Raw genomic sequence first — 15,224 nt, forward strand, 5'->3', positions numbered from 1 at the left:
GCTGTTTTATCACACAATGGTAACATGTACGTATCTATACCTGTTAGACATTCTGAACATATGAAGAAAAGCTATGAAAGCCTAGAAATTGTGCTAAACAAAATTGGCTATTCTGCTCATGGTTGGATGATATGTGGCAATCTAAAAGTGACATGCATGCTCCTTGGTCAGCAAGGTGGCTTTACCAAATTGCCATGTTTCTTGTGTGAATGGGACAGTAGGGCTACGGATCAATACTGGTGCAGAAAGAACTGGCCTGTGAGGGTGTCTTTAACACCTGGTGAGAAGAACGTTCTATACAAAAACCTTGTAGATCCAAAATACGTAGTCCCACCACCTCCACATATAAAGATAGGCCTAATGAAACAGTTTGTAAAGGCTTTGCCTAAAGATGGACCATGTTTTAAGTATCTCTGCCAAAAGTTTCCCCACCTTTCAGAAGCTAAACTAAAAGAAGGCATCTTAGTCGGACCTGACATTAGAAAAGTTATGTTTGATGTTAACTTTGAATCCACAATGACCTTAAAATGAAAAAGAAGCATGGGTATCAAACAAGCAAGTAGTTACAAAGTTCTTAAAAAATAATAAATAAAAAATAAAAAAAACACCAGAATATGTTTCTATAATAGCTACAATGTTAAAGTAGTTTAAAACTTTTGGATGTTTAATGAGCCTGAAAGGTCACTTTTTGAACAGTCACCCCTTGATTACTTCCCACACAATATGGGAGATGTTAGTGAGGAGCAAGGAGCGCGTTTTCACCAAGACATTAAAGCGATGGAAAAACACTACCAAGGCCTCTGGAACACCAACACATTGGGGGACTACTGTTGGTCACTTCACCGAGAAGTTCAGCAAGCGACTCATTGTAGAAAAAGCTACACAAGAAGCTTTTTTTTTAAAAAAAATACAAACCATGCTCATGTTGTAACAAAGTGTTTCATTAATTTCCTCATTCACTGTACAGCATAGGATTTTTATACTATATAATAAAAACCATACTGCTCAAAAACTACTTTGTATCACCCGATACAAAAAAAACTAAGGATAGATTTGAATTCAGGTCATAAAAATCTATTTTATAAAGATCAGCTATCAAAGTAAAAAAAGTTTTTTAAAAAAAATTTTCGTTGGCCTGTGTAATCAACCAAGAAAAATATGGAGCTCCCTCAACCGTATCAGAATTGATCACACTGTGAGCAAAGTCAACACTACTCGAGCTGGAAATTACTGATGATCAGTGCAACTGCATAACTTCAGAACACACACTGGAACACATTTTGCATGCCTGGCCAAAACAAAAATTCATTGGTACCTGGAAAGACTTTGTAGATGCAACACCTGCAGCAATTAACTGGCAGCAATCCTTGGATATCTAACTATGATGAAAAATGGATATCTCAACTTGTTCTAGTATCTGGTGGTTCTCCAACTTTCATTATTACTTATGTATCCCTGCTCGTTCTGATTCTTATAATTTTATCTTTTATAAACTTGATTGTATGTAGTTATACAATATAATTCTGTAACCAATATGCTAAGTAAGTAAATAAATCACACAGGAAACAAAGAGCATTTCTTCCCATATCAATCCACAAATTGATGTCAAAATTCTTTCATTCATCTGCCTATCACGTTTTTGCTCATTATTTAAAAGTAAACTAACCTAATTAGCAAGTGTTCTTCACAAACATCATGTATGTTTTCTGTCTCTTTCAATAATCTTCTTGCAGACTGAAATCTTATTCTCAATTACTGTGGCCTATATCTAATCCAAAAGTTTTGTTACAGTAAACAAAAAGATAAAAAAAATAAATAAATAAAAATAAATTTCTATATTAACATATAATACAAATTTGGTACTATGTGAAAATTGAAAGTCTATAATCAGCAATTTTAACCCTTTCCAACCTAATTTTTCTGCGAACTACATTCTCCAAAACTCTTATTTATTTACACTAACGGACAAGTTTCAGAAATTGGCTACATCAGAGCTGTAGTGGAAAATTGTAATGTTGGATGAGGATCCAAAAGGGTTAAACCAAATAACAAGTTAATTCAGTTACTCTGTAATATAATTATGGAGGTAACATTATACAGCAAACCAAGGAAAAGAATATATGTTCATTTACTTTACTTCAATTACAGTGGAAATACAGTAGTCCATACCTTGTTCCTGTTTTTAATAAGCTCATTGTCCAGTTCAAGTATTTCCTTCATAACATCAGTAATTTCACATGTAAAATTACAATCTTCCAAATGTTCAACAGCACCATCCTCCGGGTGATCAAAATCTTCAGTTATTTCATGTTTAATATCCTGCACATTGTCGTCAACCTCTCTGTCACCTATGTTATTCTGAGCACCAAAATCTTCATACTGTTGGTCTTTACTTCTACCACCCTCAACACTATCCCTTCCATCAACACTACCTGTAACACCATTATCCTTATTGTCATGCATTTCTTCAACACATTCTGCATGTGTATCACACTCATTATGTGCATAATGTGATTGTTTATCTTCCATTACACTTTGCATGCTAGTTTCACATTTATCAGCAGTAACCCTCTTCTTTCGATCTCCGTTACTGATAGTCTCAACACTACGGGTGCTATAACAGCTGATGCTGCCATCTCTTGTTGAAGCTGAAGTAGAAGTGCTCTGCAGACACTCTTTTTCCTCAGTGTAGCTATCTGTTTTATGTGGGGCCTTATTCAACCTTTGATCTTTACGATCTCTTCGATAAAGATATGCTCCCCTTTAAACAAAAACAAAATAAATTTAACAATTTAGTTTTAATCAATAAAACTTAACACAAACAGAAATTTGAAGTAAAAAATGTTCTGGGATCTAAGGACACTCTACAAAAGAAACATTTCCAACTGAGTTAATATACAAACCCCTGCATCAAAAAAGCAGAAATTTTAAGTTGTTGATTTTCAGACATACGACATTCACTGGTTGGTCTGCCAAGTTACATAATTGAAATCCATGACTAATAACAGACAATAAATGTGTGTATATTTGAAATTAGTCCTCTAACTCAAGGAAAAAGTTTATTCTGACAAATTCACATTTTAGAGGCAAAACATACTGGATAAAATGAGTAATTTTATCCGATCCAGCACACAGTAGCCCTTAATCACATAAACATTCAGCTTTGTTGCACAGTTGTTGTTCATTATACCAAATTAATTGCAGCATGGTAGATAGTCAACAAGATGCGTGTACGCATCATCGAAAACATGGGATAAAGACATACCAGTCTCACCTAAATCCACTGGATTTCTTTCCATGGAGATTATTGAAGAGATTAATTTATGCAACCCCCATGGTGACAGAGGAGGACTTAAGGAGGATAAATGCACTGCGAGATGCAAATGCATCAGTTAATAGCACACAATGTGAGGAGCAGTGCTGTAGAGTGGCACTTTCAACATTCTTCAAATCTTTGTTGTCACTTATGGTCTGACCTGATGGCTAATGTCCTACATTATACCTACACTGTACTCCAAAAGCCATCTAACAGTGTGTGGCAGAGGATACTTCTGGTACCACTAACTGTTTAAAGGTTCCAAACTACTACACACATTCCAGCTAGCCTATTACAATCCTTTTTAATGAGTCTGGTAGTATTCTTTCTTGAGCAATTTGTTGTGAGCTCTCCTAATTCCTTTTACAGTGATTACATAATTTTTCAATTTTTAGAATTATATCAGGATGACATCAAGTGATGAATACTGCACAAATCCTGAGGGTCACACTTTTCTTCTTAAAAATTAATGTACACACACAAAAATTGCATCACCTTGGTTCTGAGAGTTCTGGAACCTATACAGAAAATTGGAAGAAAGATCAACATGAACTTCATTTCTGCACTTATTGCTCACGAAAAACACACATTGCATGCTGTACCATCATACAGCAAGACCTCCAGAGGTGCTGGTCCAGATTGCTGTATGCACCGGTACCTCTAATACCCAGTAGCATGTCCTCTTGCATTGATGCATGCCTGTATTCGTCATGGCATACTATACACAAGTTCAAGGCACTGTTGGTCCAGATTGTCCCACTCCTCAACGGCGATTCAGCATAGGTCCCTCAGAGTGGTTGGTGGGTCACGTACATAAATAGTCCTTTTCAATCAATCCCAGGCATGTTCGATAGGGTTCATGTCTGGAGAACGTGCTGGCCACTCTGGTCGAGTGATGTCATTATCCTGAAGGAAGTCATTCACAAGATGTGCACGACGGGGGTGCAAATTGTCATCCATGAAGATGAATGCCTCGCCAATATGCTGCTGATATGGTTGCACTACCGGTCTGAGGATAGCATTCAAGTATCATACAGCCGTTACGGCGCCTTCCATGATCACCAGCAAAGTATGTCTGCTCCACATAATGCCACCCCAAAACAGCAAGGAACCTCCACCTCACTGTACTTGCTGGACTGTGTGTCTAAGGTATTCAACCTGACTGGGTTGCCTCCAAACACGTCTCTGACGATTGTCTGGTTGAAGGCAGATGAGACACACATCGGTGAAGATAACTTGATGCCCATCCTGAGTGGTCCTTTCGGCACATCGTTGGGCCCATCTGTACCACGCTGCATGGTGGCATGGTTGCAAAGACGGACCTCGCCATGGATGCCGGAAGGGAAGTTGCGCATCATGCAGCTTACTGTGTACAGTTTGAGTCATAACATGACATCCTGTGGCTGCACGAAAAACATTATTCAACATGGTGGCATTGCTGTCAGGGTTCTTCCAAGCCATAATCTGCAGGTAGCAGTCATCCACTGCAGGCTTGGGCAGCCTGAGAGGCATGTCATCGACAATTCATGTCCCTCTCTCTCTCTCTCTCTCTCTCTCTCTCTCTCCCATGTCCAAACAACATCGCTTTGGTTCACTCCGTGATGCCTGGACACTTCCCTTGTTGAGTGCCCTTCCTGGCACAAAGTAAGAATGCGACAGTGATCCAACTGCAGTACTGACCGTCTAGGCATGGCTGAACTACAGATGACACAAGCCGTGTACCTCCTTCCTGGTGGTATTACTGGAACTGATCGGCTGTCGGACCCCCTCCATCTAATAGGTGCTGTTCATGCATGGTTGTTTACATCTTTAGGCAGGTTAAGTAACATCTCTAAACAGTCAAAGGGACAGTGTCTCAGATATAATATCCACAGTCAATGTCCATCTTCAGAAGTTCTGGGAACCGGGGTGATAGAAAACTTTTTTTGATGTGTGTACCTCATTTGAATACTTCTATAATATATTTTCCTCTCATGTTGTGAATGGCTTTCTTCGACTATGCGATAAAGCTCGTTTCGTGTTCACAGGTCCACCACTGTCATAATCTTAACAGTAGTAGGGCAGATAAGCAGATGTACTGTGTCATAAAAGTGATCAATGGCACCACAGCCTGCAAACCTGCAACAGTGTTTCTATTTCATTTGTTATCTAGATTTCAAGACAATCAGCATGGCAGTTGGAAGTCCATGATTGACACGGCCACAACAAGAAAATATTTACATTCTGCCAGTCCCGCATTCTCGCTTCAGGAAGCGACAATGAACAACATCCTCTACAACACTGCACATACTTCACTGCCAGATAGTTAAGCTTTTGTTCTGAACAGTAAAATATAAAATTTCAGGAATACAATAAATATATACTATAATTTTAACAAGAGTCCTTTTTATTGTTTACGTTCTTTACTGCTACTTTCTCTGACAAAACAAAACACAGTTAACTCGCAGTTGGGGATTATGTAAGGTATACTATCTGGAATGTACATATTACAGATCGAGTGACATTATACTGAGTGCACTATCCGAAAATTACCTCGAGCAATTAAACAGAGAACCGACTCTTGGAGATAACATTTTGGACCTACTGATAACAAACAGACCCGAACTTTTCGGCTCTGTAAGTGCAGAACAGGGAATCAGTGATCATAAGGCCGTTGCAGCATCCCTGAATGTGGAAGTTAATAGGAATATAAAAAAGGGGAGGAAGGTTTATCTGTTTAGCAAGAGTAATAGAAGGCAGATTTCAGACTACCTAATACATCAAAACGAAAATTTCTGTTCCGACACTGACAATGTTGAGTGTTTATGGAAAAAGTTCAAGGCAATCGTAAAATGCGTTTTAGACAGGTACGTGCCGAGTAAAACCGCGAGGGACGGGAAAAACCCACCGTGGTTCAACAACAATGTTAGGAAACTACCGCGAAAGCAAAGAGAGCTTCACTCCAAGTGTAAACAAAGCCAAAACCTCTAAGACAAACCGAAGCTAAATGGTGTCAAAGTTAGCGTAAGGAGGGCTTTGCGTGAAGCGTTCAGTGAATTCGAAAGTAAAATTCTATGTACCGACTTGACAGAAAATCCTAGGAAGTTCTGGTCTTACGTTAAATCAGTAAGTGGCTCGAAACAGCACATCCAGACACTCCGGGATGATGATGATGGCATTGAAACAGAGGATGACACGCGTAAAGCTGAAATACTAAACACCTTTTTCCAAAGCTGTCTCACAGAGGAAGGCCGCACTGCAGTTCCTTCTCTAAATCCTCGCACAAACGAAAAAATGGCTGACATCGAAATAAGTTTCCAAGGATTAGAAAAGCAACTGGAATCACTCAACAGAGGAAAGTCCACTGGACCTGTCGGGATACCAATTCGATTCTATACAGAGTACGCGAAAGAACTTGCCCCCCTTCTAACAGCCGTGTACCGCAAGTCTCTAGAGGAACGGAAGGTTCCAAATGATTGGGAAAGAGCACAGGTAGTCCCAGTTTTCAAGAAGGGTTGTCGAGAAGATGCGCAAAACTGTAGACCTATATCTCAGACGTCGATCTGTTGTAGAATTTTAGAACATGTTTTTTGCTCGCGTATATAGTCGTTTTTGGAAACCCAGAATCTACTCTGTAGGAATCAACATGGATTCCGGAAACAGCGATCGTGTGAGACCCAACTCCCTTCATTTGTTCATGAGATCCAGAAAATATTACATACAGGCTCCCAGATAGATGCTATTTTCCTTGACTTCCGGAAGGCGTTCGATACAGTTCCGCACTGTCGCCTGATAAACTAAGTAAGAGCCTACGGAATATCAGACCAGCTGTGTGGCTGGATTGAAGAGTTTTTAGCAAACAGAACACAGCATGTTGTTATCAATGGAGAGACGTCTACAGACGTTAAAGTAACCTCTGGCGTGCCACAGGGGAGTGTTATGGGACCATTGCTTTTCACAATATATATAAATGACCTAGTAGATAGTGTCGGAAGTTCCATGAAGCTTTTTGTGGATGATGCTGTAGTATACAGAGAAGTTGCAGCATTAGAAAATTGTAGCGAAATCCAGGAAGATCTGCAGCGGATAGGCACTTGGTGCAGGGAGTGGCAACTGACCCTTAACATAGACAAATGTAATGTGTTGCGAATACATAGAAAGAAGGATACTTTATTGTATGATTATATGATAGCGGAACAAACACTGGTAGCAGTTACTTCTGTAAAATATCTGGGAGTATGCGTGCGGAACGATTTGAAGTGGAATGATCACATAAAATTAATTGTTGGTAAGGCGGGTACCAGGTTGAGATTCTTTGGTAGAGTCCTTAGAAATGTAGTCCATCAACAAAGGAGGTGGCTTACAAAACACTCGTTCGACCTATACTTGAGTATTGCTCATCAGTGTGGGACCCGTATCAGATCGGGTTGACGGAGGAGATAGAGAAAATCTAAAGAAGAGCAGCGCGTTTCGTCACAGGGTTATTTGGTAACCGTGATAGTGTTACGGAGATGTTTAGCAAACTCAAGTGGCAGACTTTGCAAGAGAGGCACTCTGCATCGCAGTGTAGCTTGCTCGCCAGGTTTCGAGAGGGTGCATTTCTGGATGAGGTATCGAATATATTGCTTCCCCCTACTTATACCTCCCGAGGAGATCACGAATGTAAAATTGGAGAGATTCGAGCGCGCACGGAGGCTTTTAGACAGTCGTTCTTCCAGTGAACCATACGCGACTGGAACAGAAAAGGGAGGTAATGACAGTGGCACGTAAAGTGCCCTCCGCCACACACCGTTGGGTGGCTTGCGGAGTATAAATGTAGATGTAGATCACCACTATGAGGTCCTATCCAATTCCTCATGGTGAATGTGTGTTTTGTGGGGCAGAGTGTGCTCCACAGTTTACTAGGCACTGGAACAGCATGCTGTAAATTGGCTCTTGCTGCACGATATCAATATGAATTGTGCCAATTACCCATGGACATGAAAAAATAATAATATTTTCCACTGACAGTTTATTGCTGAGTTATCTTTTTGTTATTTGATTTGACTCTTCATAGCTCTCAGTGAGCAATACATGAAACTCCTATCAAAACTCACTACGTTACATAAAATTTGTTGAGTACCATGCACAAAAGTATAAATTTTGTACTGCTTGTATATTCAAGTACTTTCACTCCACCACAGAAGGTGTTCATTTACTATGTACTGTACAATGTAACACTAGACTATTACTTTACTCTTTCATGTACATACATACAGTACTGGTCTCATGTTTATTTGCTTTACATTTCACTTTTTTCCCTACATATTGAGGAGGGCAACCTGTTTGAATTTATTGTTCAAAATTGTTTTTTCTACATATTTTTTTGCACTCTACAATAGTTCCAACAGGTTACAAGAATCTGTGTGTGCTGCAAATTGCATAATTTCGTTTACACATACAATTGCTTCTTCAGGTATTTTAATTTTTTTAGGAACATTATTTTGCTCCTCTTTTTCCTTTGTTTCCTTCTGATCACCATCTGTGCTGCGGATTTCTATTACATCTGTTGAAGTAAAAGTGGAGTGAGTTGACAGTCATCACTTCAAATGTAGTCATTCTCCTAAATGAATGTTTTGTATTTTTTGTTTAATTCAGCAATTGTTGCTGTATGTTCTTGAGCTGTGACGGCCATATAAATGTCTTTCTTCACCTCCAAGCCCCCTTTGTTGAAGCCCTTGGTAAGAGTTTTGCACTGTATGTGTGCTGCCAAGTCAATCCAATTTACTGAATTCACAACCTGATGTGCAAGAACAGATGTACTTTTGAAAATAAGAGATGCACCGATACTGACCTGTAATGGGAATTTAATGTGTAAATAGCCACCATGATCCATGGGCTTTGAGAGGCTGGCTGAATCTGGCAAGAACTAATCCAGTTTCATATCTGATGACTTTCAGATGGCAGGTTGCATTGTCTTGGAAAAGGAGAACTTGCTTCACCATGTGACTGGAAGCTTACCGACATCTGTTTTTGAAACAATACAGTTTTGCTGCCTTTCCGGTCACCAGCGGCTTCTCCACTTCATGTACCATGTTTTCACTAAGCAGTACAGTGGATCTTTCCTTTGAAATTTTTCTGCTGGTGAACTTAACTAATTGTTACAGACTTCAAAGGCAGTGCAGGATAAAAGTGTCTCATTTCATCAGCACTGGACACACCTTTTGGGTCATAATTTGCAATTAGGCTGTGCAGTATTGTCTTCCATTCAGTTGCTACACTTTCCTGCTCATCCACAGCTTCCCAACACACTTCATTCCACACAATGTTGTGCCTAGCTTTGAAACTGTCCAGCCACCCTGTCGATTTTTCTAGGCATTTTAGTGATTTTCAGAGCCTCCCTTTGCAACATGGGTCCAAACATGAGCTTTCTGTCTGCACACTTACAAACCATGCCCACACTCTTATTGCTTCATTTCCTGCATTCTTCGCCTTTCTTTTTATTTGCCCTTTCCCTTTCATCCAGTCACCCTATATCTTAATCTTGTTTCTTGAAGAATCAGAGTTGTGTTTTACTGCATATGAAGTGCAACATTATTTTGTGCACAGCAAATTTCTCTCTCTCACTTGCCTCAATTACCATAACCTTTCCGATAAGGGTTAATGACACTTACTTTCTGTTCAACATCATATTATCACCTTAAGTGCTCTAGTCAACTTATACGGGCAGAAAATAACGCAGACAGTGCATTTATTTGGAATGCTTGAACTTGCCAGGTAAAACCACTGTTTAACGAAACAACACCCATCTCTTTCATTGTGCAGATTGCAGCAGAGTGTGGAAAATGATCCAATGGGTGCCTGTGCGCATCAGCAATAATGGAAAACAAAAAAACACTGACAGAAGGCTTATGAACAAAACATTTCCTTTGATGTTCACACCCACAGTACTGCACTGCGCCAAACCACTTTTCTCTGTTTTGTGTCGCGTAACAGCACTGTCAGGGCTGTACAGTGTGTTAAAAGTGGCATCCTTTTAGAGTTGTTAATAACCAATGTACACTGTAATACAGTAGTACTGTGTAAGCTCTTTTCTGCATAAATTATGTCTTAAAATTTGCATTCTGTTTCATTGTTAGGTACATTCCACTTCAAACAAAAAATTAGCATAGGAAAGTGTACTGAAAAGACTGGGACTGAAATACCTGTACGGTTTGACAGCTTTCTGAATTACGCATGTTAAGCTTTGATCAAGTTTCTCTGTACATAAGAATTACGTCCTTTCACCACCTCATTGTGCTGAAGCCAACCAACTATAGATTTTTACCAATTAAGATCAAAATTTTGGGCACCTATTATTTAAAAACTGTTTCACAACAAAGTATTTTAGCTACTCATACCACAACTCCTGTTTCAAGGAGGAATGACTCACAGTTTATACACTGCTACTCAGCTATGGACATAATGGATGCACATGTAACGTATGCGACAGCAACAGCCCAAAAGTACCTGTTGTCCTTTTAGTACTGGGTTACGCAAACTGGTAAACAGTATTCACATCAACTGCTCTCATCTTCATCTTCAACATCATCTGATGAGACAATGTGACCATCACCTACGTTCAATATCAATGTGCAATGACTAGTCACACCAGACAGCTGGTGGAAGCACTAGCAGTCGAAGGGATATAAAGCATATTGGGAGAGGGGTGGGGGTGGGGGTGGGGGGTGGGGTGAGGGGGAATGCGGAAAACAGTGCAGTTGTTCACAATGTGGAAGCAGGAAGATTTATCTCACAGCCAAAAGGGCACCATCGTTAGCTTTTGTACCAAGGGCAGAAGCGTTTCCGAAACAGCTATGTTTGTAAACTGTTCACATGCCACTGTGTTTAATATATACCGAGCATGCTGAAACTGTATTATCCAAAACTGGCTTCGAGGCAACTGTCTGCACCATGGGCCATAGTCGACAGAATTGAACAATGGCTGCAGAGAGGTGTACAGGCAAATGGAGCAATGTTGAGCAAGCAACTGCCCAGAAGAATCCAGGGGCTACCAACCGTGTCTTTTCAATGACTATTCAGTGAACATTGCTGCATATGGGCCTATGTAGAAGAGGCCTGGTTCATGTGCTCATGCTGACTGCTGTTCATAAATGACGAAGGCTGGTATCTGTACACCAATATTACAACTGGATGTCCAATGAGTGGTGCAGGTGGCCATTTCAGATGAATCATGTTAAGCTTCATAGGACAGATGGCTGGTGGTGTTAACAGAATAAAGTAAATGCCCTGCAACCAGGAGTGAGCGTTGTATGTTTTCGTGGCATTCTCTGGGTGATCCCCTCATTCTGGAAGGCACAATGGATCAACATAAATGTGTTTCCATCCTTCGGGACCATGCCCATCCCCACATGCAGTTTGTTTTTCCTCGGCACAATGTCACTTATCAGAAACACAATGCAATACGTCACACAGCTCGCAGCTAAGTGTGTGGCTCTAAGAGCACCAGGATGAGTTTACCCTCCTCCCATGGCCGCCCAACTCCCTGGATTTAAATCCAACTGTGAATCTGTAGGACTGAGCATATCGTCGCTTAAAAAAACAACACCATCAATGTGACATTTCTGGAAGTCTTCAGGAGACAAAAAACTGCATAAAAACTATTGAAATTGCTGTAGGCTTTCATTTTTAAATTTTTTATTCTCTGTTACTGGTTTGAATGTATTTTATTATAAATTTCAAATTACTTGGTAAAACTATAGTTTTGTAGGATATAGTCTGTGTTGTTATTGTTTACTTTACAATTTAGGAGAGATAGCCAGTGTTTACAGGGAATCACTCAATTTCCAAATAAAATTAACTTTATTCATAAACAATCAGATCTAAACACAATCAGATATGGCAGTACAGTTTGGTTCACTTAACACAATCATAAGATAGAATTAGAAAATAATATAGGAACTTTGTTTTTTTACAAAATGTAAGAATTAGACAAAAAGAACATTAAAATATTATGTCAGTTTAGCTTTCATAACTTTGTTATCAAACACTATTTGAACTGTTTATAAATGTATACATTAAATCACAGGTCAAATGCTTGGACTGAATTTCCGACACTTTCTTTTTTGTACTTTTCATTTTCCACATGGATGTTTTTTAAAATGGGTGACAATCAACTGGAATGTGTTCTCTGACCTCTTGCAAGTGCTTCCACTTACATTGTTTTATTTCCAATCTTACTGTATGGAGAGGTGGGAATTCTGTCATCATTTGGATAGTTTTTGATCATCTTGGCAATGTGAAATACTCATTGCTGAAATTTGTCTGTAATTCTGTTAGCATTGTGTTTCAGAGCTCTGAGATCATGAACCACACTGTCATTGGAGTTTCTTCCTGGTCTAGTAGAATCGTATGCTGCCATTTCTTTTTCCCCATAGAATGATTTCTGAAAAAGGTATAGTTTAAAAACTGCACTGAAGGGGAATGGGACTTTAGTGGCTTTTTTTTTTTTGTCCACTCAGCATACTGACTTGGCAAGAAAATTTCTCTGAATGTCTTGTTGTATTTTATTCTTTTCAGATTCAGAACTGTGTCAATTTTGGGATGTACATTATAGCTCTCCATGTTTGTGCGTCCCTTGACTAGAAACTTCAGTTCTATTGTTACGCCTTTTTCCATTGACAAGTGTCTAAGAACAGTAGAGAATGCAGGGTTTCTATTCTGGTATACATGACCGTCTTACCATAGAACAACTGGCTTTAATTCATCCAAGAGTTTGTTTCATTGTCAATAATGCAAGATGCAAGAGATGAAGAACATAGGTCACATGGTGTTTCATCCCATCAATAGTTAATAGCGTCGTGACTACTTAGTCTTTTAGTACATTGCCTCGGCATTCACACAAGGATCAAGCTTCATTGCTTGTATGTGTTGGGGGGGGGGGGGGGGGGGGGGAGACAAACTTCATTACATTTTGCTTGCTCCATATTTTTCTGTTTCCTAGCTCTGTCCTTATTCCTTATTTTCTGTATGTTCCTTGTATACATCTTCAGACACTTTTCCACTACATGCTTCACAGTAGTGACAATGCCATACTGATCTTTTAGTGGCTAAAATATTGCCAACTTCTCTCCATTGAATACCGAATCTGTTTGCTTGGTTAATAGCTTCTCTTCCTTTTGGCAGTCTTCTTCATAACATTCAAAGAGTTTAGTCAAAGAATAGAATGTACACTCAAAGTACAACATGCTAATTAAGCCCTAAAGTAGTGCGAGGGAAGTTGTCCAAGTTTGTTGAAAGCGTCCTTAAGGAAATCAACATCAACTTGTTTCTTTCTACTTTCATGGTGCTTTCATTAACTTCTTTCATGTGTTAGCGACCTTGATTTTCACTGTTTCCATTTATGGTGTATCATTTAAACAAAATCTTTATCCTGTACGTGCAACTTATCTAACAGCTCTTCTGAAGGATTGTAGTCAGAATTTGAATCAGGACTGCGTTCATCATAGCTCTTGGATTTTGATATTTGACTTTCTTTGATATAACAGACATTTAATGATTACTGCCTCCCTCTTAGCACCTGGCTGAATATCTTGTAAGTGATTTAATGAGTCCTCTTTCTGAATATCATTTGGTCCTTGCACAGAGCAATGTTTGGTTTCCTGGAGCACGAGTGGCACATCATCTTTGATATCCATTTCCATATTGCTTGGGTTAATGAAGAATGAATTACCTGAAAAAATTATGAAATTGTTTACCAATTCTAAAATACAATGAAAATGTTCTTCACTAATATGAGACTGTCTAATTTTACCTGGAGAAATATCTCCCTCCCCCCCCCCCCCAAATATGCCCATTTCAGTTATATTCATCAGAGAACTGTCCAAATTGTTCAGGTCTGTATTTTCATTTGAGGGTGAAACTGAACCTGCACAGAAGAATAATAATATTATGACTAGCATAGATTAATAAAGGTGTAGGTGCACATAATTATGACCTTTGGAAATAATTCAAGTGTCTGAATAAGGAAATAGTAAAATTATATTTCACATTACGTGCACCTCCATTTGCTTTTATATAGACCTACCACAACTTTTATTACTGAGCCAAAACGGGAATGATATCTAGGCTATATAACATTGATTATTTGTTGACAATAGAACAGGTGAACTGTTTACTTATTCTACCTATGCATGATGGTTTTTCTGTCTGACTACTGCTTTGCTGATAGGAGATGGTCTGCAATCTATTTGTGTCATGATTTCTTCCACTGTGAACAAGCCATCATCATCACTTTCATTTGTCACTTATCTGAAATGCATGGAACTAACAAAACAGACTACCAGAATGTACCACTTACAACCATAGTAAGCCATTTACTAAAATTACCAATAAATCCCACCAATAACGATAGTAAGCTTTCCATTAAAATTAGCAAGAACTCCCGCCACTAACCTGTTCAAAATTAATACAAACTCAATAATAATATCACAACATTTATACACAGTAAATACAATTATTGTGAATTATGAAAAACCAGAGGTAAGAGGACCATAGTCGGAATATCATTTATATTAGTATCAGTGAAAAAAAAAAAAAAAAAAAAAAAAAAAATACTTACTTAGACATCAACATGTAGAACTCCATCAAAATCCGCACAAAACAACAACATTGCCTAAGTACATGTGTAGAACAAAGGACGATTTCTCATTCAGTTTGCACTTAATGCAATTAAGCTTGAAATATACAGAACTTATAAAAATTGTAGGTAAGTACAGTACACTTCACACACAAAATGCATAAAATTCTGAAATAAATTGAGGGAAACATAGCAGTACACCGTGTGCTATCAACTCTATGTTGGTGTTTCATATTATCAAACTTAGACGGTGTTTTTCAAATGGTCCTACATTCACCATCTGCTGGCTCTGACATGAAGTACTTCACCAAT

The 15,224-nt window shown here is 38.9% G+C and overlaps 1 protein-coding gene across 1 annotated transcript in view; it reads right to left on the reverse strand.

Annotated features, from left to right (window-relative positions):
* Positions 1 to 15,224, reverse strand: part of LOC126236827 (male-specific lethal 3 homolog) — a 159,594-nt gene that overhangs the window by 79,809 nt on the left and 64,561 nt on the right. The window contains exon 4 of the mRNA XM_049946429.1: positions 2,170 to 2,761. Within this exon, the coding sequence (XP_049802386.1) occupies positions 2,170 to 2,761 (592 nt within the window). The remainder of the gene's footprint in view (positions 1 to 2,169; positions 2,762 to 15,224) is intronic.

The sequence above is a fragment of the Schistocerca nitens genome, chromosome 2 (assembly GCF_023898315.1).
Source record: "Schistocerca nitens isolate TAMUIC-IGC-003100 chromosome 2, iqSchNite1.1, whole genome shotgun sequence".
NCBI classification, from domain to species: Eukaryota; Metazoa; Arthropoda; class Insecta; order Orthoptera; family Acrididae; genus Schistocerca; species Schistocerca nitens.